At 45.6% G+C, this 26745-nt stretch overlaps 1 protein-coding gene across 1 annotated transcript in view; it reads right to left on the minus strand.

The window, feature by feature from the left end:
• The window catches only part of SDK2 (sidekick cell adhesion molecule 2), a 104686-nt gene extending 94863 nt beyond the window's left edge, over nucleotides 1–9823 (minus strand). Inside the window, exon 1 of the mRNA XM_054976827.1 lies at nucleotides 9678–9823. Coding sequence (XP_054832802.1) covers nucleotides 9678–9823 — 146 coding nt within the window. The remainder of the gene's footprint in view (nucleotides 1–9677) is intronic.
• Nucleotides 9824–26745: the final 16922 nt, after the last annotated feature.

Below are 26745 nucleotides of genomic sequence, written 5' to 3' on the forward strand. Positions count from 1 at the left end.
TCACCAAATGACTCCAAATTTATACAGCTAGTTCTGCCATACTGTGTGATGGGATATACGTATACAAAGTTCAGGCTTATGTAAAAGAAGTTTCAAAGAGGTGGCTATGAAAAACTGCAATCCTAAACAGAATTACACCCTTCTAAGTCCATTGAAAACAATCGGTTTAGGAGGGTGCTGTGGATTGGGCTCCAATGGAGGGATTTATTTCTGTTGTGTGTTGCAGCAATCATATGGGCAGCTCTGTGCCAAAGCAGCTGCTATCAGAAGCAGAAGCCAGGTATTCTCATGGCAGTACTGGGACCAGCCCACGGGTATATTACCTTTGTAGGAGTGACTGTAGGTGTTTGTTGGGATTTTGATACCAGCTACCTTTTAGTCTACACACAGGGCAAGGAAAAATGTAATGAATCAATTCAATCAATGGGCGTGCACAACATGTGCACTCCTCTGATCAAAACTGAGACACTCACACGTTCAGAGGGATCACGCATGGCCCTACCCTCCTGCTGATATTTAGGTATGCTTGCTAAACATCCACACCGAAGAGAAATGATGTAAATAAAGGCTATCCCAATCACAGAGCAGTTACGGCTTTCCTCTTTTTCACATTCCCGTTTTCAGAAAACCCATCTAAATGGTATGAATCAGTGTGATGTAGGAGCTGGAGTGTCAGACTAGGATCAAGGAGGCCCAGGTTCGAATCTCGCGACGTCACACAAAACTCTTGCGAGAAGATGCTATCTTCCGTGTTTTTTGCGCTATGTTTCGCGATGTCCCGGAAGCAGGTATGTAGTGTGAAAAGGGCCATACTTTCAGCCTAACCTATCTCACTGAGTTGTTGTGAGGATAAAATGAAGGGGGAGAGGAGAACAGTTTAAACCACTTCGGGTCCCCATTGGGTAGAAATAAATAAATGATTGTAAGCAAGCTTTGTCCAATAACTCAGGCCTGTGTGTCTGGATACTTGCTCTGCTTATCAAAAAGTAAATGTTGTTCCTTGGTGCGTTTCATAAATTCTTTGATTACAGCTACATTATGCTAACTAGATACACGAATGGTTGGTGTCCCTTCATTGCAGTTTGGAGAGCCAGTGGGCGATAGGGGTGAGAATGTATGTTGGAGACAGGAGATCACAGGGGTGGGTCTGGACACTGAATTACTTGTGGGGGGGATCCTCTTGGGCCACTGTCCTGAGAGGTTCTTTCCTGTCCAATTTTACGTTTGCCTCCCCTGAGATCCCCAGGGGTTGGGGGTTGTGTTTTTGGCATTTTTTTTTAAAGCGGGGCGGAACCGTTTATTGATGAGCTTCACGCGCGGTGGCCTCCTCCCCTCCGACGGCCAGTGGGCTCCACCCAGCGCCAGGCACGGGTCACCCGGTCGGGGCCAGGCCAGGCCAGTCCTGCGCGCAGCCGCTGGGCTCTCGGGGCGACGACGGCTGCAGGCCCCAGCAGGGAGTCCCCAGCTTCGGTGCTCGCATCGTGGGCAGCTGGGCCCAGTAGGGGCGGCTGTTTGGCTTCCGGTCCGGCCTGAGTCGAGGCGCCCTGCCGGGGCCCTAAGCCTCACCCTTGGCCGCTGGCTGCGCCTCCGCCCCGGGGCCGCCCACCCACGCCTCCGCCTCCGCCTCCGCCTCCGCCTCCAGCTGCTTCCGGTGCCACTGCAGGAGCGGCCAGTAGATGTAGAGGCTGCTGGCCACGCCCACTGCCGCCGCCACCAGCGCCGCGCTCCTTTGGCATTGGTTTTAACTGCTTACAAAGAACACACACATGCATGCACGCGCACGCGCACACACACACACAAGCATGCATGTATCAGATTCCTCACTGCTTTTTTGTCTCATTTGTCTCAAGTGTTAGGTATTTTAGCAAATCTTGGAACTCTATCCCAATAGGTATTCAACGGCTTAGCATCAGTGGTGAATGAAGTCAGTGTTTTCTTTTCTTTTTTAGATTTGAATTTTATATATTACCTTGTACTTCTTGAATCTCATGACCCTCTTGATGCATCTGTTTTTTTTTTTTTAATGCCTACATAGTGAATATCTGCTTGTTGCATGAAAAGATGCGGGCTCTAGTCCACTGGAATAAAATGTTGTTAGTCTCTTTGGTGCCACTAGACTCTTGCTTATTTTTGCTACAGTTGACTAATACGGTCCCCTCCCCCCCGAGGTTAGGCAAGGGCTGGGAAGGCGGAGATTTTGAAGGACATTATGCCTCCCCATTTTCAGTGCGGTTCAGCCTAGACATGGGCATGAACCGAAAAAAACCGAACCACGTGATTCGTGGTTTGTTGCATTCCACGAACCAGAAACCACAAACTTCCATGACCTTTTCCCAGGTCATGAATCGGTTCATGGTTTGTGGTTCATGGAATTTCAAATGCCTGGCGCCGGCTGCTGAAGCCAGCACCAGGCATTTGAAACAGACAACCCCCTTTTCCTGCTGCTTGTGGCGGCAGGAGAACGGGGCTGAGACTATCACACACCCCAAGCCAGCTTCAGCCCATCGGCTGAAGCTGGTACAGAGTGTGTGAAGCTGACAGTCCTGTCGGCAGGAGAATGAGGCTGTCAGCTTCACTCATCCCACACCAGCTTCAACCCATCGGCTGAATCCAGTGAGTGGTCTGTGAAACTGACAGCCCCTTTCTCCTGCTGCCTGGGAGGCAGGAGAAGGGGGCTGACAGCTTCACTCACGATCAGTGGTGCCAGCCTGTCTGATTTTACAAACTGCTGATGACTCGCACGAACCGGGTAAAAAAAGTCGTGGAGTTCGTGGAAAATGCAGTCCCACGAACTGCGTTTTCATGAACCATGAATTGGCCTGGTTTGTGTGGTTTTTTGCTTCGTATTGTGATTTGTGCCCACCTCTAGTTCAGACTCACAGGCTCAGTTAAAAGCCTAGGGGTTAGACTGGATCCAGCACTACTGCCAGAAAAGTAACTTAATGAAAAAAAAATGCCTTCTACAAACCTAGTCTAGTCTGGAAGATGCCCCTACCTTGACATGGCTGATCTGGCCACATGGATCCATGGCATGATAACATCAAGATCTAACTACTGTAAAACACTCTATGTAGGTCTCGCCTCAAAATCAACTCAGAGACTCCAGTGGGTACAGAACGCTTCAGCTCGATTATTATCAGGAGATGGGCAGAGCGTGAATATTACTTTCATTTGGCCATTACCCCATTAGGGTTATTGCAAACAAAGCCCTTCATGGCCTTGGTCCCTCATATCTGTAGGACTGCCTCTCTCCCTATGATTGATCATGTCAGCTTCACTCATCTGAACAGGGCCTTCTTCAGATACCACCCTGCAAATTGGCAAAATCAACAACTGCCCGTACATGTACATTCTGTGTGGTGGCCCCCACCTTATGGAATGGCCTGTCTGAAGAGCCCAGGAAAGCTCCCACTCTCCTAGCTTTCCTCAAACTGCAAAACTGAATTATTCAGGGGGCAGGTAATAGGATTGTGATGTAAGGAAATGATTCAGATAGATGTGTTGGCTCAAAGATAAGGACTGTAGAATATACTACTGTGTACTGTCTATTGCTATAAGTATGTTCCTACTGGATAGTTCCACACATTTTTATATGTTATGTCAATCTACTTGTGTTTTGTTTCAGCATTGTTTTTCAGTATGGGATTTCTGTTTGTTTTCACATTTCTGCTATCCTTAGTCTATTGTACTGTTCACTGAATGTCCCAGTTGTTGATTGTATTGACTTATGCTGTGTAATCTGCCTTGGGTCTCAGTGAGAAAGGCAGACCATAAATAACATAAATAAATAAATACAAATAAAATAGTCCAGTAATTCCATACATCATAAAGGCACAGCTGGGAAAAGGTCCATTTAGGTCATTGTACAGCATCCTTTGAGGCTTCACGGAGATGGTGATTCTAATGCAAACAGAGCTGATGGGAGGAGTAAGGAGACACAATTTTAGGGGCCCTGATCCCCTTGGGGCTGACACAGATAGGGCCGTATTATTCATAAGGCTGACTAGGCCGAAGCCTAGGGGCCCCGCAGGGACTAGGAGCCCGTCAATTTTTTTTTTTGCTGAGGCACACCCCCACATAAATTACAATTATTTCTCTTCTATAACCTCTATTAATAAGATAATTAACTGCTTCCTGATTGAAGTGAAACAAATGGTCTCTTATATTAAAACAATTATCCATAAATTATATGTATATTAATAAATAACAGAAAATTTTATTCACTTCAAAATATATTATTGAACAAGTATCCCCCGAAAATGTGCTTTCCTGAAGAGTTCTACTCGCACAATAAAAATATTTTAAAATCGTGAATAGAATTCTTCAGGAGACCCTCAAAATGGATAGAGGGCTATGTACTGCGGTCTAGTGCCTACCGTACCAGGGTAAGGCTGTCAGCTGCAGTGGGGTGAAAGACTGAAGTGTCGGAGAGGGCCTGAAATACCTGAAAGCCTAGGGGCCTGGCCATGGGTTAATATGGCCCTGAAAACTGAGAAAGTTCTGCAATTGGTTTTTATTCAAATTTGGTCTGCTTGTTATGAGGGTGTGGGGCCTGAGGGATTCTTTATCTAGATGCCCATGGCAGCTCTGGGTGGCTCTTGCTAGCTTTGTGTCAACCTCCTCTAGAGAAAAAAACCCCAGTTCTCAATATTCCAGCATATGCTAGCTGAGCCAAGAATTAGCCTAGGATGAAGCTGCGGAGGTAGCAGTAAACTTGCTTCTCAAAAGCTTTGTCAGGTGGTGCAGGGAGAAAGTTTAACCACTATTCCAGTCTTCTCAAGACATCTGTTCGCTTTCTTCTACATAAGTGAATGTTCACCACTCAGTCCAGCGAGGGGAAAGCCAAGCACTGCACCTGGAACCCGGTTGTGGTAAGAAAATTGCCCACCACCTCTGCCACTGAATGGCTCAGCCCTCACTGATGATAGGTCATGTATGTGCAATATGTTCCTGTGGACAAGACACCCAGCAACACCCTGTACCCCCAGCAGTCCTTGCAAAGTATAAGTGCTCCTTCCACATACACTCACAGCAAGCATTTTGCCAATGAAAAATGGGAGGGTAGATAGAAAATAGCTAATAAGTGATTAACTCTACCCACTTCTCAGGGTAAGGTTAGCATAGTTTTGGCTGTTCTGATGCAGCTGATATTGGACCATCGGATAAGGCTTGTTGGTGACTGCCAGAGTCCACACTTGGCTCATCATAACATCTCTTAGAGTTAATGTTTGCACTAGATGCGGTTTCATCACCCCATACTCTTCTCTCCTATTAATTATTATGCACATGATAGAGGGCTCACTGGAATATGGATAAAGTTACCTGGATCAAGGCTTGAGTGAATTATTATTATTATTATTACTACTACTACTACTGCTACTACTACTACTGCTACTACTACTACTACTACTACTACTACTACTACTACTACTACTACTTCGATTTATAAACTGCCCATCCTCAGGGGCTCTGGGCGGTGAACATCAGTTAAAATCAATAAAAACAAAGAAACAATAATTCTAAAATCAACATACAATAAACAATAATAAATTAACCAAATACATTAAGGTTCAATGGTGAGGAGAACCCCCCACCCCAAAGATGGGAAGCCGACATGGCACTGCCCCCTTCAACCACCGAACGCCTGGCGGAACAGCTCTGTCTTACAGGCCCAGTGGAACGATAATATGTCCCGCTGGGCCCGGGTCTCCATTGACAGAGCGCTCCACCAGGCTGGGGCCAGGACTGAAAAGGCCCTGGCCCTGGTTGAAGCGAGGTGAGCTTCCTTAGGGCCGGGGACCACCAGTAAACATTAATCCACTGATCGAAGCGGTCTCTGGGGAACCTACAGGGAGAGGCAATCCCAAAGATATGCCGGTCCCAACCCGCTCAGGGCTTTAAAGGTAAGAACCAACACCTTGAACCTGAATTAAAATTTTTTGTTGGAGTTAGGAACACAGAAAGCAGATAAGACAGGAAAATAGATAGAACTGAACGAATAAGAAATGAATCTATAGAAACAGGCAGTTTCAGGTATGCAGAGAATTGGATATTGTTTGTGTGTGTGTATGAAATGAACAGAAGACCAAATATCTAGTGGACATACAGAACTAGATGTGCCATTCTCTGGACTGTGGCCATGTGTATACCTGTAACATGGATATATACGGAACATCTATCTGATTTCACACATTTTCTTTGTGCTAGATAAGGTTATGTTAGTCTTTGTCCCCCTTAACTTCATGCCCTTTAAATGAGCTTTGCCTGTAAGCACATACGCAGATAGCTGGTTGCTAGAAAAGCTTCCAATCCTGAAAAATGATCCTTCACTAGAGGGGTAATGCTGTACCGCACTATGAATGTGTCTGTCTGTGTAAGGAGACATGGCAATTTTTCCCCCTTTCCTGAACGGAATATTACAACCCTTAAGAACGAGAAAATGCCCTTTCTTACATCTTTCTCTCCCTAGCTTTCTTTTAAATTCATTTTCTAGATGATAAACAAAGCCATTAGTTTATCAAGTCTATCTCCGAATGTTAATGTGATGCACCCGAGACATCTGTTAAACATCCTTAATGTTAGTTTAACAAGGACATATTCAGCTGCATTCCCTAGCACTTTGTCCCATTAAGATGGGACGTGGCAGGATTCTCTCAGATAAACGTCTTGGCTAATGTGTCTGCCTTATGTCTTTCCTTTGGGGTTGCAGAGAGCAATTTGCTCGTGATTTTCTTATAGGCCATGTTGTCTACCTTGTTCAAGAATGGGCCTCTTTCTGAGGGTGTTAGGAAGGCATGATCTTAGCCTATCAACAGTTATGCATTGCTGTGCCATATATCTGTAGACAGACAGTCTGCTCATACCTACCCTCACATCTAGGGCATCTGTATCGCTTCCCACTTCTCTGTAGAATGTTCATTGTTTTGAGCAAACATGGGGGATCTTGCAAGAAGATAACAGGTGGACGCAATGAAATACAGCCAATGTGGAGATGGCTAGTGTGGCGTAGTGGGGATAGAGTTAACTAAACCAAGTTCAAATCCACTGCTTACTCTGAGGGATCTAGAGCCAGACATTCTTTCTCAGCCTAACTTAACTCACAGGGTTGTTGTGGGGATAAAAGAGAGGAGAATCATATATATTGCTCTGACCTTCTTGCAGGAGGCATGGAATAAAAACGGAACAAATAGATAAGGAGAAGCAGAGAAAATCTAAATCCTCATCGTAACAGTAAGGAAGATGCAGAGAATTTGGCAAGAATCTCTGAACTGGGCTTTTTTAAAAAGAAAGTTTGTGTGTAGGGGCATGTGTTAAGATTGGGGAAAGAGATTTTGCCTTCGTTTTTAGGTGTTCAAGGTCACATTCACTGTTCAGCGAGACATGCCAAATTCTCTTCACCTTCCTTACTATTGCAACACGGTCAGAAGGTCGTTTGCAATCTTCAAGAATAAGGAAGCACAAATATAGTTTCTTCTAGGGCTTTTTTTCAGCTGGAACACAGTGGAATGGAGTTCTGGCACCTCTTGAAAATGGTCACATGGCTGGTGGCCCCGCCCCCTGATCTCCAGACAGAGGGGAGTTTAGATCAGGAGGTGAGCCGATGGCGGTTTAAACTTTAAAAAACTCCCCCCTTGTTCCAGCTGACCCAAAGTGATGTTATTGTGCGGTCCTGAGTTCCACCACCTCTTTTCCCAGAAAAAAAGCCCTGGTCTTCTAAGATAACAGAAGTGCCTAGCTGCAAGAGCCCAGCTGTTCATCAGATGGGAATCTCCCATTCACACACACACACACCACTTTGCTGGGAAGGAAGACCCTTGAACTCTCTTACGAATAACAATCAGCTGTAATTGCTGTGATATGGTTGATGGAGACAATAGTGGCTGGAACTGGTGCACGAGCAGCACTCTGTGATACCTCAGAGGCAAGGTGGGAGCACGAGCCATTAAGCAGAGTGGCTCCTGGGGGGACAGTTAGCTGGCAAATGTGATAGAGGCAGGCAGCCCAATAGGGATCTGTGTGCAATACTCCCAGGATGAGAGGAAGAGGCTTGGAATAGGAACTGGGATAAAAAGACACAAGTGCCCAGCAGAGAATTCTAAGACGAAGGAATTTGAACTGTGCAAGAAGTTTTTCTAAAAAAGAAATTGATGAGAGGAAAATAGTAATTCTTCCAACAGAGGAAACCCTGTGTAATGATAAACCATGGGTGTATGTATATGCGTTTTGCTCTGTGCGTAATTAATCTGTTTTGGATGTGACAGGGGACGCGACACATACTGGAATTGCACTGAATTGTGCTTTTTGTTCCCTAGCAGGTAAATCTTCAGTGTAGAAAGAGAGAGTTGTCCTTGAAGTCGGGAAGGAAGTAAAAATATCAGATCCAGTTCACAGGAGTCAAGTTCAAACCCCTTGTGTCATTCTGGAAGAAGCTGTCCCACTGAGGACAATGATGTGTTAATGATCTGCTGTGATGTTTTTACCTGAAGTGTTTTAATTATTATGCTGCCTGTTTTACATTTCTAATGTGATCTGATCTGAGCCTGTTTTTCAGGGAGAGCATCATGCAAGTGCAATAAAATAGATAGATAGATAGATAGATAGATAGATAGATAGATAGATAGATAGATAGATAGATAGATAGATAGATAGATAGATAGATAGATAGATAGATAGATAGATAGATAGATAGATAGATAGATAGATAGATGGAGGGATGGAGGGATGGAGGGATGGAGGGATGGAGGGATGGATGGCTTTCTGGACTGTAGGAAGCAATGCTGCAGCCCCTCTGAAAGACAAAGTAGAGGGGCTATTGAAGACAAATCTCTCAGGCTTTCAGGTGCAAAGGATTACATCATAGCATAGCTTCTTAAAATGATGGAGCACGAAAAATCTTTCTGTCTCATGGCTCCCACCTTCAAAAGGAAGGATGTGCAGTTCCTTAGAAGGGGGTGCTGGAGTTCATGCACACAGACTTGGCCACCACCAATGACAGATGGCTTTGCAGTTTGAGGCAGAGTTTGGATACAGAGTGTGGGAAAGACCGAGAAGAGAGAAATACTAGATACTACAATAGTACATGTCCCTTCGTTTCCAGTTTGATTGGAGAAATCCCTTAATTTCTGCCTGATCTGCCAGTTGGGTGGGGCAGGCCCTACTCACAACAATAACAGGAACAAAAAAGGGGCATGACTTGGCACGTGGGGCTGGCCATGATTGACAGGGCGCACCGTGAACCTGGCAGTGCGAAGGCACTGCTGTGCAATACTGATGCTTGGCCTATGGTTTCACTTCCCTACGAGCATCATTGGGTGGCTTGTTGTAACGTCCAAAGAAAGAAAGGAGTGGGCATTTGGCTCTGTTATGGCAAATTGCTTTTCCAAACTTTTGGCAGGCCTTGCCTGTATACAGTGAGCATGCCACTTGAGGTTCACACCTCACTCCACACAATGAACTCTTCCACACTCATTTGAACTGCATAGAGAGTTTTCTCCCTGATGAACACTGGCTTGGCTTTTGTCTGCACTCCAGAATCTTCCCACATTTGGGCCTCTGCACAGGACTGCAATGTAAATTGAACCACCGCCTAAACTTAAGTTGGTCAGCAACAACTGCGGCAATACAGCCTTTCTGCTATGAAAGCGGTTCTTGCCATGGATATCATTTTTAAAACTCACATGCGGCTGCTGGGGGGAATTTTCCGTCCATCACGGAACCACGTGACCTGGGGGCGAGGGAAGCTGGCAATTCGGGGAGCACGGATGACTGCAGCTTCCCCATGTGAGACACTCTGCTGCTTCTCGCTCTCTTCAAAGCTCCCCATATCTGCAAAAGAAACAACAGTCAATGTGTCGTCTCCAAGAGCTCAGACCAAAGGCAGTCTCAGGCTTACTCTTGGCTCCCCAAACCTAGTTCTAAAGCATATATAGGTGGTACGAACTTTGGTATAGGCATTACAGGAGCTTCAAAATGATTGGAAACTGCCGAATATCAAATCCATGCTTCGGAATTTGCTTTCAATGTATTTACTGCAACAGGATTTTTGTAAGAGACAAAAACTGACTGCAGGCCATCCATGCATCTAGGGTTGCCCAGTCCCTTTACCCTCCTGGTGGTAGTGGGGAGGGACACCCGGTGCTCACCTTCTTTTTGCTCCTTGCATGCGTCTTTTGCATGCCCCTGTGCCTGTGCATTGATGTCACGTCATCACACAGGGGTGCACGCAGGGGTGTCACGTCATCACACAGGGGTGCATGCACACGTCTCAGTGGACCGATGTGGGCCCCCAGTGGGCCCAATTTGGCTCGTTTGCGGCCAAAATTGGCCCACTGCACTGTGCAGGAGTGCCCTCAGGGTAGTGCAATGACGTCACTGCCGGGTGTGATGTTGTCGCACCACCCTGGGAGTGCATCTAGGATGCCTATTCCCCCGCTTTCCTCTCCCACCGGCTAGGTGAGGGGTGGCAGGGGGCGAAGGGTGGGAGCAGGGAATCCCCCACCTTGAGATGCTTAAATGCAATAGAGGCCTCCGTAGAAGAAGCACTAACATATACTGACACGCAGCAGAGAGAGAAAAACAACAAGTAGGTTGAACTGCAAGAGAAAACATTCAATAATGCTAAACACTAGAGAATGCTCCACAGCTCCCCCTAGTGTACGAGTGGACTGAACTACTTTTCCAGCAGTGTTTACAGTAAGTAGACTCTTAGAGTGGAACTACAAGTGACAAAAGGCACAGGTTGGACACTTGTCAGCTTCCCTCAAGTTTTGATGGGAAATGTAGGCAGCTTGGCGGAATGTTGGACAAGTGACAGTTGAAAAGTCCATTGAACAGCAGTCAGAGAGCCAAGCTGCAAGACCAGGACGCCTACATTTCCCATCAAAACTTGAGGGAAGCTGACAAGTGTCCAACCTGTGCCTTTTGTCACTTGTAGTTCTGCTCTTAGTCTCTGGCTTCTCCAACAAAAAAGGGGTGAGTGGAGAACCGTAACTGCCACCCTGAGCTCCTACGAAGATGGGTGAGAAATAGAAAGAGCCAAGGAGGTCCAGTCTAGTTCCCTGCTTGGGTTGCCAGCCTCCAGGTGGTAGCTGGAGATCTCATGGAATTACAACTGATCTCCAGGCCAAGGAGATCAGTTCCCCTAGAGAAAATGGCTGCTAAGAAGGGTGAGCTCTATGGTGTTATACTCCACTGAGGCCCCTCCCTTCCCAAACCCTGCCGTCTCCAGGCTCAAATCCCCCAAATCTCTAGGAATTTTTCAACCTAGACCTGGTTACCCTATGCTAGCCACTTAATGTCCAGTTACTATGCTTTATTCGCCCTGTTTTTACAGATGATCCAGATGTAAAACCTGTTACATTTTGGTATTTTGTGAGTTGCTTTGTTGTATGTGTTAAAGCCTCCTTTCTGGCCTTCTCACCTTTCACTCCCCCTCCCCACTTTCTAATGCCATTACAGCTAGGGTTGCCTGATCCAAGTTGGGAAATTCCTGGAGATCTGGGGAGTAAACCTGGAGAAACCTGGAGAAAGTGGGGTTTGGGGAGGGAAAGGACCTTGGCATGGCATAATTCCATACAGTCCATCCCCAAAAGTATCCATTTTCTCCAGGTGAACTGATCTCTGTGGCCTGGAGACCAGTTGTAATTCCGGGAGATCTCCAGCCACTACCTGGAGGCTGGCAACCCTAATTACATCATCAGACTGTCCCATCATGAAAGCTCTTACCTGACCATAAATGTTGTTAGTCCTATAGGTGCTACCGCTCTTTTCTACTTCCATATGGACAGCCAAAGCATTATTAAGGCTTCCTAGCACTGCTATGCCCACAATTTTTGTGTTGTTTGGCATGGTGGTCACCTTCCAGTCTGATTAATTACTTCCTGTTTTCTTGGAGATCCTTATCTGCTGGCAATCATGAATAAATGCTTGATTTCCATCTCAGGAAGGTGGGACAAGGGGGCTTAAGAATTGGGTTTCATTGCACAGCGAACCAAATCACCGGTCTTTGGTTTCATCATTTCTTATGACTATGATAGTTTTATAATGATAATAAGCAATACAATTTTTAAGAAGTATGAGCAGTGACTTTGGCCTACTACAAAGGGAAAAAAACACCCAGTAATTAAGACTCTCTCCCTTTCACAACCAGACCTGATAATAGGGTTGCCAGCCTCCAGGTAGTGGCTGGAGATCTCCTGGAATTACAACTGGTCTCCAGGCCACAGAGATCAGTTCACCTGGAGAAAATGGCTACTTTGGGGGATGGACTGTATGGAATTATGCCATGCCAAGGTCCTTTCCCTTCCCAAACCCCACTTTCTCCAGGTTTCTCCAGGTTTCACCCCCCAGAACTCCAGGAATTTCCCAACTTGGAGCTGGCAACCCTACCTGATAATCATGATAATCAGCATTTGAATGCAGAGAACAAAAGGCCAGGCCCAAAGAAAACAGTAATTAATTAGTGTGAAAACAATGCAAGCGACGGAAAATTGCAGGGAGAAGCAAGACTTTTGCTGAAGGGGATGGTATTTCCCCACAGACATATAGTTAGATCTTGCCTCTGGGGAGTGATTTTTATGGGGAACACAGCCCTTTATTAAACAGTGTGGGGAAACCTCAATTTTAATTCCACGGTAGTTGTGTGCAAAAGAGGAACAAGTGAGTCGCCCCCAAAACTCATTGTGTGGAACCTGCCCCCGTGAGACCTTACAACACAAGTACAACAACCAGGGTCACAAAAATTAATCATGCAAGGTTGATATAAATTTTTGTATTAAATCCAAAGTGCAACAGTGCAGAGGTGTAATATATCTCAAACAAGATTTAAAGTGCATATATATACAAGAAGAGGTAGTCTATCGGGTAGACAATAAATATATTTCTATATACAATGAATATTCTGGTGGTGGGAGAGTGTAGACAGATGGAAGGATGCACACAGGAAATTTCCATATGTCCAAGAGTGGAAAAAGGACGTGTCCAGAGACACCTAGCCGACGGGCTACAGCTTGCTATTTCCAATTCCCGTTTCGGTCTTTCTTCATCCTGGGCTAGACTCTATGGACTATAAATAAAATTAACCCATCAGTAATAAGCATTATACACAGCCTGACCAATGTAGCTACTGGTTTACAATCTAGGCAATTAAAAGTTTCCTTACTGTCCACTGGCATCTCCCCTCACTCCACACACCATTGCAGTTCCAAGTACACCGATAGTTACAACTAGTACCAGACACACCCCATGTTTATATAACAAGCCTAGGGTTATCCAATTAGGGAAAAAAACCTCTTAAAGGGGCAGTGTCAGCAGGACACAAAACAGAAAAGTAACCAATACAGCACAAATGCAAACATGACAGAGAGGCAATACATGTACAATTAATCCATATACAAGGCAAATACAGAGAATGGACCATAGTATATACATATCAGGCAATCATAGATGGAAACACCCTGCTGTTTATCCTAGGAAACAGGAATAATCCATTGTAAGATTTAAACCCCCCGGCGTCAGGCTCTTGAGTTCAAAAATCCACCTCGCCTCCGCTTGCAAAAGGTGCTTGGTGCAATCATGCATGGCAGGTGTATCACATCTTTCCAAGACGGAGACAGACAGCTCCCTGTTGTCAATATGCTGCGCTAGAAAGTGTTCCACTAGGGGTGCCTCCCTGGTACAGGTTCTTATACGTGACATGTGTTCTTGTATTCGCACGCGTAATTGGCGTGTCGTACTGCCCACGTAATTCAAATGACAACTGCATTGAATTATATATACTACATTAGATGATCTACAATTCGAGAAGCAAGGGGAGTGGCCTCTTCTTGGTGTTATTAGTTTAGACACATTAACCATCAGAGAACACACGGAGCAATCCCCACATGGGAAATGCCCCCCTGGAAGGGGGCGTACCTGTCTGGGCATACGGTATTCTGATCTAACAAGAAAGTCCTTCAAGCTCCTTGTGCGCCTAAGACCCGCTCTGGGGGGGTTCTCGCAACCGGCAATTCCACCCACCAAATGCCAATGCTGTTTCACAATTTTATTTATAGCACCTGAAAAGGGACTGTGATCCAGTGCCCAAGTAATGCTGGAATTAGGCTGTCGATTCCTAGGCTGGAGGAGCGTATCGCGAGATGTTAACTCTGCTCTCCTAATTGCCGGGGCTCTTACATTTACCGGATATCCTCTAGAGGCAAATGCTGAATCCAGGTACCGAATGTGTTCCCTAAAGTCAGCATAATTGGTGGAGTTCCGTTTAATCCTAAGGAACTGCCCAATCGGTATATTACTTTTCAAATGTTTAGGATGAAAAGAATCGAAGTGTAAAAGAGAACAACGATCCGTGGGCTTCCTAAAGGGACGCACTCCCAGGCTGTGATTAACAAATCACAAGGTGAAGTGATCTTTATAAGATAGAATTACAAGGATGAATAGGCTCTACCCCCCTCCCACCCCCCAAATCTCTAAGAATATCCAAACCTAGATTTGGCAACCCTAGTAGAATTGCTTTATAAAGGCATGTACGATTTCTGATCCTCCAAATTTAATATATCCACTAGCTGATGTATAGCAGTCACACTAATAGGTGATTGATGAATCTCCTGTTTTTACAACAACTAGGAGGCCACAACAATACAAGTCTTCATTGAGCTTGATGGTCACCAGTTGCGCAGGCTTGTCTTAATATCTTGTTTTGGAAAGGAGCAGCAGTTAAAATGCCAAAATCTGTCTTTGAACGCTGGATTTCTATCCACATATATTTGTGTTCAAAGCTGGAAAAACTCCCAAGTTCTGAGTCACCACGGCACCTAAAAATCTGACAGCCTTTCTCACATTTCATTGGCTGAGCTGTTAGTGCTGCTTCTCACAATACGTTTCAGGTGTGGTAACGGATCGCCAAGTACAAAACACATGTATGCAGTTCAGTTATAAAAGGCCAGAGTGTATTTGCAAACTGCAGCTTTCGCCTTGTGAAATATAGGTAAGAAAGGGCCTGGTACATTCAGGGTCACTGCTGTGTGTATTTTGAAAAGGGGCAATTTATACACACAAGTACCTTTTACAAATTGCATAAGTCTCATATACTTAGAACTCTATACCCCAAATACAAAGTGAATTGGATGAAGCCAGTCACGATGGACAAATCAGCCACTCTATCAACCGTTCAGTGTAGTTTTTCCTATAACTGTGCATATTTTTCATTGCACAGGCAGCACCAATGATGGTTTCATGTACTTTAAAACAGCAAGAACCTGCGGGAAAAGCCAAATGCCTTATTCTCCCCCACTCAAGGCTGTTATTTACACATCCATTCATGTAAGATACCCTCCTCATACATCGAAACTCATTCCCATACCCTTAAAATTGCCAGACACTCCTTTAAAGCTCATATCTCATATTTAGATAACCTTTCCCTCCTCACACATTTTTACAACCACCAGCTGCGATGCTAGAGAGATGGAAGTTGGTGCCTCTCCACGGTGCAGCTAGTTTTGTGTGTGTGTGTGTGTGAGGGGGGGGGATTTATAGCACCTTTAATAATAATAGTACTAATGACAAAATGGGGGGTTTGGGGAGACGTTTTATTGACTAGCTTTAATTGCTGTAATTAAAAACGTGTAAAGAATCTCTTTTTAATGACTTGGCCATTAGCGTTAGCGCAGCTGCCTGATTAATTTCCCATTAACTGCCTGATTTGCCACCAACCTTGAGGGGAGGGGCTCATGAGGGAGAGGAAGATGAAGAAGATGGAATGAGATGGGGGGATTTGGATCTGTAGATGTGTCTCACAGGGTATTGGTTAAATTTACATCAGGCTGGGAAACTGGCGTAGGCCGCGCATGTTTGGTTAGCGTTCAGATGTCTTCACCCTGCAGATGCAACTTGATTTACAAACTTTTGTCAGAGGAACATTCGTAGATTTTCTTTTTCCTGTTTTTGATAGTGATTGTTTCCTTTTCCCAATTTTTTTTTGGGGGGGGAGGGGGTGTTATTTCTCTTCCTGACAGAAAGGCAGAGAGGCATGAAAGTCAGTATACAGAATCTCAAGTTATCACAGTTAGAGATGGGCACGAACTGGAAAAAACCCAAACCATGTGGTTTGTGGTTCGTCAAATTTCATGAACCACGAACCACAAACTTTCATGAACCTGCCCCTGGTTTGCGAACCAGTTTGTTTGGTTCATGAAAACTTCACATCCAGGTCAGAAAATCATCACTTCCGGGTCAGCAGAAGGTTTGCAGGAAGTCCATACCCTGTTGCCTAGGAAACTGATTGGCACCAGGCTGTCTGCAGTCACGAACCAAAAACCGAACCAAATGAACCACCCTAAAGTTCGTGGCAATTCATCAGAAATGGGACCTGATGAACCGTGGTTCGTGAACCACGAACCAGTCTGGTTCGCGCTTAATTTTGGTTCGTATTTCAGTTCATGCCTATCTCTATTCACAGTACTCTTTTAGGCTGTGAACAACAGGGTGCTCCTTCTCTGCACCCCCGCCCAGCCTTTCCAATGGCGGTCAGGATTTTAATTTTCTCTCGCTGCTTTGGCTCATAGATCTTCATTCCCAAGAATGCTGATGAGGCACCGAGTCCATTTAGGATGATTCCTGATGGAAATCGCTTCTAACAAGGAACGTCAGAGGGAGGTCAAGCCTCCATAGCTGAAGATGACTGCCTTAGGGCTTCCAATATCTGTAATTTCATTATGAATTTTGTCACTAAGGTGGAAATTTCCTTAAAAACTAAAACTGCAAAACTCATTAGGGCTTTAAAAAAACATTTATCCCCCACAACTATGTACATATAGCTAAGTGCACAAGAGAAAGTAAGAGCCACAATGTAGAAATTAGTCCTGCTAATTTCTTCACAGCACGATCACGGAACAGCAGCTCAAAGGATCACGGTAGCAGGGAAGGTGAGCTTAAGTTATTTCACTTTTTAAAAAATAACAGAGCCGTGAGATGGATGTAAAACCCCACACACCAACTACGGGAGCCAGAATGGTGCAGTGTTTTGAGAGCCGAACTGGGATCTAGAAGACTGAGGCCCTGGTGGCCTGTTGGGTGAGCTTGGGTCAGTCGCACCCTCTTAGCCTAGCCTTCCTCAGAGGGTCAATTTTGTGAGGATAAACTGGAGGAGAGGAGAACAACGGTGTAAATTGCTTAGGGAGAAAAGCAGGATATAAACATCTAAAATACATTTTAAAAATAAAAATGGTTGCTCCAAATGAAATATATCTGCTCGCTCAATTGAAAAGCAACCCCCCCCCCCCGAAATCTCTGGATTTCTTTGAAGTACCTCATATATCCTTGGAAGTATGACTCAAAACATTGTCTCTCTCTCTCTCTGCAGCTGTGGGCAAAGCATACCAAGGGGGCAACATCAAAAACAGAAAAACAGGGAAGGCAAGCAGGGAGGAACGGCAAGCGGAAGAAGCAGGGCGGAGCAGTGTGCCTGTTGTGGTGCAGCCCTGAGACCAGCAGCAGAACTCCAAGCCATTCTTCCATCAGTCCCGTTGCTCTCTTGCTCCTGACCCCCCACCAGCTTGCAGCTCTCCTGTGAAGCGTCTCTTTCATTAGGATTAATTGCATGGCATCTCCCTTTCCAGGGCGGCACTTTTATTCCGCAGCTGAGCACCCGTGCGTGACTGCACAGAAAACCTCAGAGGCGCCTGTCAGCCTTGCCTTAAACCTGAATGAACGGTCCTTCCCCGCTGCTACCTTCCTCTGCCTGGTGGTCACGGCTCCTTTCTCTGCTTTCTTCTCCGCTCTTGGCTCAGCAAGTCTTCCTCTTCCTCCCCGGGCTTTTGAAGTCCTCCCAGCATGCTCTGATCTGACATGCAGAATCTGTCATCCCCAGCCCCTTGCAGAGTGGGATCTGCTTCCCTTCTAGCCCTGATGTTAACCTTGAAGATCCCGGGGAACCTCAGAAGAGGAATAAGCCAGGGCAACAAGAGAAGTTAAGGACCATTTGACATCTTTTTTAGGGGCAGAGATGCCCTCTCACATACAAACCCAACCACTAGGCAGACAACATGACTCTGCTTGCAGTGTTGAAACTTTTCCTGGAGCAAAAAGATACCACAGAGAGGTCTTTCCATGCCACAGAACTACATATAGTAAAAGGCCTCTGGAGACAGTACTATGTGGCAGCATTCTATTGGGAACAGTGTTGTGTAATGGTTAGAGTGTTAGGCTAGGATCTGGGAGACCTGAATTCATATCCCCAGTCTGCACTGAAACTTGCTGAGTAAGTTTGGGACGGTCACACTCAGCCTAACCTACCTCACAGGGTTGTTATAAGGATAAAGTGGGGGATGAGAGAATAGTGTACACTGCCCTGAATCTCTTGATGGAAGGTCAGGATACAAATTTGCTGGGAAAATTCCAGGGTCACAGAGCAAAATGTTTCCACCTAGCAAAGGCTCCATGGGACCGAGGCATGATGTATAGCTACAGTGAGGGACGGACAGAGAAATTCATTAGTAGGCCACTTGTCCATTTCTAGTGCACTCCCTGGTTGCTGGGAATCTCACAATGAATACTGGACTAGGTGGAGCTTAATAACATCATCATCATAATAATATTCAATTTATATACAGCCCTTCAGGACAACTTAACGCCCACTCAGAGCAGTTTACAAAGTATGCTATTATTATCCCCACAACTATCACCCTGTGAGGTGGGTGGGGCTGAGAGAGCTGCAAGAAGCTGTGACTCACTCAAGGTCACCCAGCTGGCTTCAAGTGGAGGAGTGAGGAATCAAACTTGGTTCTCCAGATTAGAGTCCCGCTGCTCTTAACCACTACACCAAACTGGCTCTTTTAGTGTGATCCCTCAAAACCCTTCTGATATTCTTAAGCAAGAGAGCATACGGAACACATGTTAGTTATACCCCATTTAAGAGATCCCACTTAGGCATTCTTGCTTTGTACATTTAACATGCATCAGTGGACCATGCAAATTCTAATAAAATGCCAGAAAAGCCTCACACAGTCGAAGTCTGCCCACCTTTCTAACAGGACACGTGCAAAGGCCTACTCAAATTTCACTTCTAGAACATTCCATACCTCCATATACTCTCAGGACCAAACTACACGAGACGCCCAACACGTGTCGGGTTCTCGCAAGTTTACCTGGGTAGTGTAGTTGGGCCAACAGCAGCAGGATGGGAGGGAAAGAGTGAGCAGAAGGAGCCCAGTGCTGCCAGGTAGCTAGCAGTGGCAGAGGGAGGCCACATTAGAGCAGCAGCAGCAGCAGCAGCTGACAGGCAGCTTGCAATGGTAGAAGGCTTTCTTCAGGCTCCCCTCGTTCACTCTTTCTCTCCCTTCCTTCTGCTGCTGGCCCAACTACACTACCCAGGTAAACTTGCAAGAACACAACACGTGTCGGGCCTCCCGTGTAGTTTAGCCCTCGGTCAAAGCCCCCAGGCAGTTTTCCAGTGCAGACAAGCTTAATATATCTCCTATAGGAGAGCACATCAAAATAGAGTTATGGAGCATTGCTAGATCCAAGGTAATTTCTTTAAGTTACTTCCTCCCACTGGGTCTCATTCCCACAGAACTGCTTCTTCCCAGACACACACCCAATGGCTGAGCTGAGGCACGAGGTTCCCCAGCTAAATGCCTCGGGAGCCACCCAACTGATCCTGATTCTCCTGCCAGCAGAAGATTTTTCATCCATGTTCCGGCCTCTTTCCCAAATGTCAGAGAGACCAGGGCTGATTTATATGGGAAGCTTGTCCCTAAGTCAAGCAGCGGTGCTGTAATTGTTATAAACATTGTTTGCTTTCCTTCCTTCCAGAGGGTGCTGCTGAAGAGAATGGCTGGCTTTTCTTAAAAGCCATCGTAGGGATTTAACACCACATGGTGTTAAACAACATCCTTAGGCTGGCTTCTCTCGCACAGAGTTCTCTTAATGCTGGTTCCCCTAACCTGAACTACCAACCCTAACATGGGGGGGGGGGAGCTTCACGTCCCCCTAGTCCAGCAGCCAAACCATTCTCGTGCTTATCAGTCCCGTCTTGCCTTTTCCCCCGTATTGCTATCTTTCAAGGAATGGAAGACTAGCTTCCACACGAAAAGGGAACATTTCTGGTTTTGCTCGTCAGGAAAAGGTGTGAAAAATAGGAATGACGTCACTATCTTTAAAAACAAAAGTAACAAATAAAAAAGAAGAAGAAGAAGAGACTTTTCAATGTACTCTAACCTGGATGGAAGAGACGTTGCTTATAAGCTGTACGGTTCTGTGATTTGGCACCACTACAAAAGGTCAGTTGATTGTTGCCGGAGGATTAATAAAGGGTGATAAAATTGGAAGGTGACTTCTCATATACTGTGCATGGCGACAGAATTCCCTTTCATTATTGAAACAGCCTGCAGATGGCTGAATGGTGTCCTTTAGAAAGCCCTCTAATCTTGATTTTAAGAAGGTGAAAAATGCCCCGTTTGATGATGTGGTTCATCACTCACAGTATTAAAAGACCGTGCCTTTCTTTTAATTTGCATTTCTCCACCTTCATCTTCCAGCTGCTGGTTCCAATTCCATTTCCCTCTGCTCAACTGAAGAGCCCTTTAGCACCCAATAATTTCTCACCTAACATTTGTTCTCCAAGGGCCATCCAGATCGAGCTGTCTGATGACCTTGATAGCTTGTCCCATAACTACACAGGGATCAGCTGCGGATGAAACATGTTTCTAAGGAATAATCTATGATAATTATTAAGGACGAGAGGAAAGAGGAGCGCAACCCAGGCTGCCTAAACTATCCTTCAAATAATTGTTTCTTGATTGTGATGTAGGAAGAGGGTATTATGTACAAGCTCAGAAAAGCAGAGGTGCTCTGAGCTTGAAGCCAAATAGTGGCCGTTTCCAGATGGCTTACCTGAAGCCGCTCCATGCCGCAATGTTGTGGATCGTGCCGGGGAAAACGCAAAATATTGCGTTTTCTCATTGCGCGAAGTCGTGCAAAACTCTTGCGAGAAAACGTGATATTTCGCGTTTTCCCCAGCACGATCCACAGCATTGCGGCATGGAGCGGCTTCAGGTAAGCCATCTGGAAACGGCCAGCATTTCAGTACTGACTACTGGGTAACCAGTAGCACCTTAAAGACTAACAAGATTTTCAGGGTATAAGCTTTTGAGAGTCAAAAGCTTATTCTTCAGATATTATAGCATTTCCTCTACCCAACCAAACCTAGGAACTGTAGTTCTTTGAGAGGGTGCTGGATATATCTAACAAAGGTCTCAACCCTGCCAAACCACAATTGCCAGGTTTCTTTGGAGGAAGCCATAACAATTAGCTTGGTACAAAATCAACTAAACTCGGTTTTATAATGTAGATAGAGTCAAATAGTTCAAGATAACTGGGTGGATTGACAATTGGTCGGGCTCCTGGGCACATTTGAAGGACGAGCACTCCTGCTTCTTGCTGTTCAATTAAGGGCCTATAAACATCTTACATGCAAATATGCAACCAAAGCTTATGGAGGGAGCAATGTTGATTGGAGGAGTGGACAAGGAGTAGGGGATGCTAACCTTTTCCCTGTTAGCCCTTATTCTGTGCTAAATCTCGGAAGCTGATTTTCTTTACAGAAAGCAGCCATTTGCTTTGTTATACCTGTATGAGTATAACATATAAGCCAGTTTGGTATAGTGGTTGAGAGCAGCAGGACTCTAATCTGGAGATCCAAGTTTGATTCCCCATTCCTCCTCAACTTGAAGCCAGCTTGATGACCTTGGGTCCGTCACAGCTCTCTCCAAGCTCTCTCAGCCCCACCCACCTCAAAGGGTGATTGTTGTGGGGATAATAATGACATACTTGGTAAACCGCTTTGAGTGGGTGTTGAGTTGCCCTGAAGGGTGGTATATAACTCAAATGTTGTTATATAAACACTCCTCTGCTGAAGATGGAAATTATGATACTTCCATCACCAGGGACAATGAATAAAGTCTGCTACTCTTCTAAAAGTCTTTTGAATCTCCTCCTCGATCTCATCACATTTTGCCCCATTTGAACCATCGTTGATTTCTCCTTTATGATTTTCTCCTTTATAACAACAACAACAACAACAACAACAACAACAACAACAACAACAACAACAACAACAACAACAACTGCATTTATATACTGCTCTTCTAGACAGATTAGTGCCTCACTCAGAGCGGTGAACAAGTTAGTGTCCCTTGACCGAAGAACGGTACACTCCTTGTATCTAGGATGGTCGTCCTCTTCCACCGAGCGCGCAGCTTCGGGAGGGACGCACATGGAGCGGTGAGGGAGGAAGGGGACACCCGCCTAGCCAGCCAGATCAGCCGAATCAACCCTGGCGATCAATGGGGTGACAGATGTTGCAGCCAGATCGTCCTCACATCCAGGTTAGTGTCATTATTATCCCCACAATACAGCTGGGGAGCTGGGGCTTAGAGGAGGGGCTTACCCAAGGCCACCTACTGAGCTCATGGCAGTAGTGGGATTCCAACCAGCAGAGTGCGGAGTCGCAACCGAACCACTTGACCACTGTGCTACACCAGCTTCTTTGCCACCCTCCTCCTCACACTTCAGACTCCTGCCATAAATTATGGACGTTTTGAAACCCTTACATCATAGGATGCACCATCACTTACATGCCACCTGCACTTCTGTTTGCCTTTGCAGCAGGGCTCCCATGCGATTGCGCACGATGCAGCGGTAGAAGCCGGCATGGGTGCGGTCCAGGGATGTGATCATGTACCTTGAGAGAGAGGCACACAGAAGAGAGAGAGAGAAAGCGAGATGACTACATAGATCAATGCGGTACACAATCAGCGAGGTACATAGCTAGGGCAACTGTAATCTCGTACATCTGCTGATAGGCTAACTGTGAATTATGTTGTCTGCACGGTGGTGACATGGCTGGCACCCACACAAGCTTTTGTTATTTACTTGCTGTTTGACTGTGCAGCAGCTTTTATATCCCATTGGATGGACGAAACATTTAAAAAAACAAACAAATTAAAACAGTAAATTCTGCTATGGTAGGGGAAAGATGGAACAGTCAGACAGCAGCCAAAGATAGCAACAGGTGAGTCATGCTGGCAGCAACTGGTTTTACATAGTGAAGAAACCGGCCTTTAGGATACCCTACTATTTTATCCAGGATGTTTTGGACTTTATTTCCACAACAGCCTCCCAGGTGGAAAAAAAAAGAGATGCATGTTAGTTAGCTGTTGGTTTGAACCATAATAGGTCCCTTCTGTTCTAGCCTTACGATGAGATGGTGTTAAAGCCTTCTGGGAAATCGCCACAGTGTTATAGATGAAACAAGCTAGGAATGCATAGACAAGCAACGTTAAGGAAGGGAGGCTGCCTGAAAATCACAGTTCTCGGGCACGGCTGCCATCCGGCGGTACAAGCAACCATGGATTCAGAGTTGGCATCAGGGACTCTGATCTGTGGATAGCAGAACAGCCTGTGGAGGCAGACGGTGTTCCTTCTGGAGCTACGATAAACGTTGGTCAGTACTTAAGGCATATGTACACTGTCACAAGTGTGTATGACGGTTTCGTGCCAATGCACAGTGATTTGTGAATTGGCTTTCCACTGCGTCTCTGAATGAGAGAATCCATGTGTCATCCCAGGCCAATTGTCTGGAGGCGTGTACCCTCTGGATCCGCAGTGGGCCAGGGCTGAGTCATCATATACCTGAGAACTCTTTTCTTCACCATGGTTCAATGAACTTTGCAAGCATCCCCCTCCATTTCTAGCAGGAAAAGAAGAGCTTTAAAACAATACAAAGCATTTCTGGGAAAACGTTAACCCCTACAAAACATCTCGGGTCCTTTGTGGTAGGACATGTACACAACGGAAAAGGCCAGTATCAAAGGCAGCGTTTTGGGGGAGATGTAGGGCTGTTGAACTCCTGACTTTTCCTTGCCGTCTCCGAGCTTCACAAAGAAGCATGAACACATCTCTGCTCTGTGCCGCTGACATTGTAAAGCTTCAAATGAAGCAAATCACAGGAACAGGCGGTGTTATTTCAGGCCCTGAGGCATTAATATTCCTCAGCCCTGCTTAAACTGAGAAAAGGAATGGAAACTGACTCATACGTTTAGAGAAGGAAAAGCAGCTGTAATCCTCTTCTCCACCCATTCACCATTGTCAAGCTCCCAAAGCCCCATATATCCTATTTTGTCATGGCATTCCTGCCTGCCCCTCCCCAGTAAAACATGGGAGGGTTTTTGCTGCCTTCTATCAAAATGGTTCATGACTTGCACATTGGGCAGAAGAGAAGTCTGTAAGAACCTAGAAGCAGCCACGCTGGATCAGTCTATCTAACTAGCCTCTTGTTTCACACAATAGTCAGCCAGATGTTCCCAGAAGACATACAAATAGGGCTCAGAGCCCCCCCCCCATTGTTGCCCCCACCCCGCTTATGTTCTCAGAAGGTTCCTGCCTCTGAACATTGAGGTTCCATTCATTCATTCTGAGTAATAGCAGTCAGTGGGTTTATCCTTCATGAATGTGCCGAATCCCCTTTTAAAATCAACTAAACAAACAGCCATCATGCAGCAGTGAATGTAGCGATGGCCATTATTTATTTATTCATTTATTTATGTCATTTATAGTCCGCCTTGCTCACTGAGACTCAAGGCGGATTACACTGTGTGAGATTAGTACGGTCAATATCAGCAACATTTCCATAAACAATGCCATAGGGTAAATAGATACAAGTTCACAAAGACATAGCATTAGCAGGAATCCAATACAACATAGCGGGGAGGCCTCTGGTTCCACCCTAACTTATTAGCGGAGCATCTGAGAGCCCCTCCCTACAATACGGCCCTCCTATCTGAGTAAAAAGCCTTTTTGAATAATTCGGTTTTGCATTGTTTGCGGGAAGCCAGGAGGGTGGGGGCTCTGCTGACCTCCTCAGGCAAGGCATTCCACAGGGTAGGGGCCACCACAGAGAAAGGCTGTGTACGGGCTGCTGTTGATTTCGCCCATGTGCAGGCTGGTACCTGCAGGAGACCCTGTTTGGAAGAGCGAAGCTGCCGTGGAGGAACAAAGGGAGGGAGGTGGTCCTGTAGGTATGCTGGACCAAGGCCACGAAGAGCTTTTTAAGTGATAACCAATACTGTGAAGATTCAAAGCAACAGGAGGTTGTGAACATGACAAAGAGGAGTGTGAACCTGAAAGGGGCTGAAGGGAGAGTGGGAAACTTTCCCCTGTGGCAATCTGGAGAGACAAAATTAATATTGGGCATTCATTTATGTATTTTCTCTGCAGCAATGAGAGAAACCAGGGGATGGAAGCTCAGAGGAAATAACTAAAGAAATTCAGTGTTGGCTTCCAGCCCCCGCACCCTTAAATTTAATCAAGTATTAAAAAAAAGGCCGGAGGCTCCTTTGATACGAGCTTGTTTGTTCTTTCCAATACACAGTTTAAATTAAACTTTAATAATGAGAAGCAATCATCTAATGGCTGCCTTGAAGTCTAGAGACACTTCTTCCTCAGCACATACATGCTGCTTTGTGCCTGTTGTCAGCAGAAGGTATCACCCCCTGGATAAAGAGGGCAAGGGGTCGTCAACTGAGCATGTGAGCTGAGCACCTGTCCCCGTGACGCTGGCACCACGACTGCTCATGCAATGACTACACGCTGGGTGGCTTTGAAGAACAAAGGGAAAGAGGATGATAGGAATTTGGCTTCAAGGCATGAAGATGAGATCTACTCTTTAGTTTGCAAATGCCCAGAGTATACAAGAGACATTGGCAGCCATGGTGCTTAGAACACCATTGCCTAACCATTAGCACTGGAGACCAACAGGAAGCCAAGGCCTGACTGGACATGGGTGAGTGCATACATTGGCCTAGCGCTTCTATTGCTGCAATTATGACATGTCCAAGGTTACCAGGACTGCAGGCATGATATAGAGGTTAGCAGGGGGTTTTTTTCCCCTGGGAAAATAGGTGGTGGAACTCTCAAGAGGGAAATGAGGAAGAAACACATGGGATTCTTTGAAATAATATTATTTTCACGCACTATTGCCGAGTATTTTCAAGAGGTGCCGGAACTCCGTTCCACTGCGCTCCCGCTGAAAAAAAGCCCCGGAGGTTAGGGAGTTGCCTTAGGCTTGTGTAGACCCAGGTTTAAATGCCCCTCTTGCTATGAAACTCACTGGGTGACTTTGGATCAGTTGTTCTTCCTCAGCTTAACCCATCTCATTGGAAAGAGCAAGAGTCCAGTAGCACCTATAGGAATAACAAAATTTGTGATAGGGTATGAGCTTCCGTGAGTCACAGCTCACTTCTTCAGAAGCGTGACTCACAAAAGCTCATATCCTGCCACTAATTTTGTTAGTCTTCTAGGTGCTACTGGATTCTGGCTCTTTTCTATTGCTACAGACAGACTAACATGGCTACCCGTCTTGATCCATTTCATTGCGAAGAAGGTTGGGATAGAAATGTTCAAGCAAGTCTCCCACTTTTCCGGCCTTGGACCCACTTAAACACAAGAGGCTACCATATTTTCTTAGTCACTGCCAGGTTGTGATGTGTAACTATTGCTAGCCTGACCTGCTGCTAAGGTGGAAAAAAAACCCAGATGCAACTATGGAACATTAAATTGGGAATAAGTATCATAGACAGAAAGGGAAACAAAAGTACGGAAGCTATCATGGCAGTAATGATATGAGCAGAATTAGATGATACCACTCCAGCTCACAAAAGCAAATGTGAATTTACCCTTAGTATTTATATCACA

This window comes from Eublepharis macularius, chromosome 4, assembly GCF_028583425.1.
Source record: "Eublepharis macularius isolate TG4126 chromosome 4, MPM_Emac_v1.0, whole genome shotgun sequence".
Taxonomy (NCBI): domain Eukaryota; kingdom Metazoa; phylum Chordata; class Lepidosauria; order Squamata; family Eublepharidae; genus Eublepharis; species Eublepharis macularius.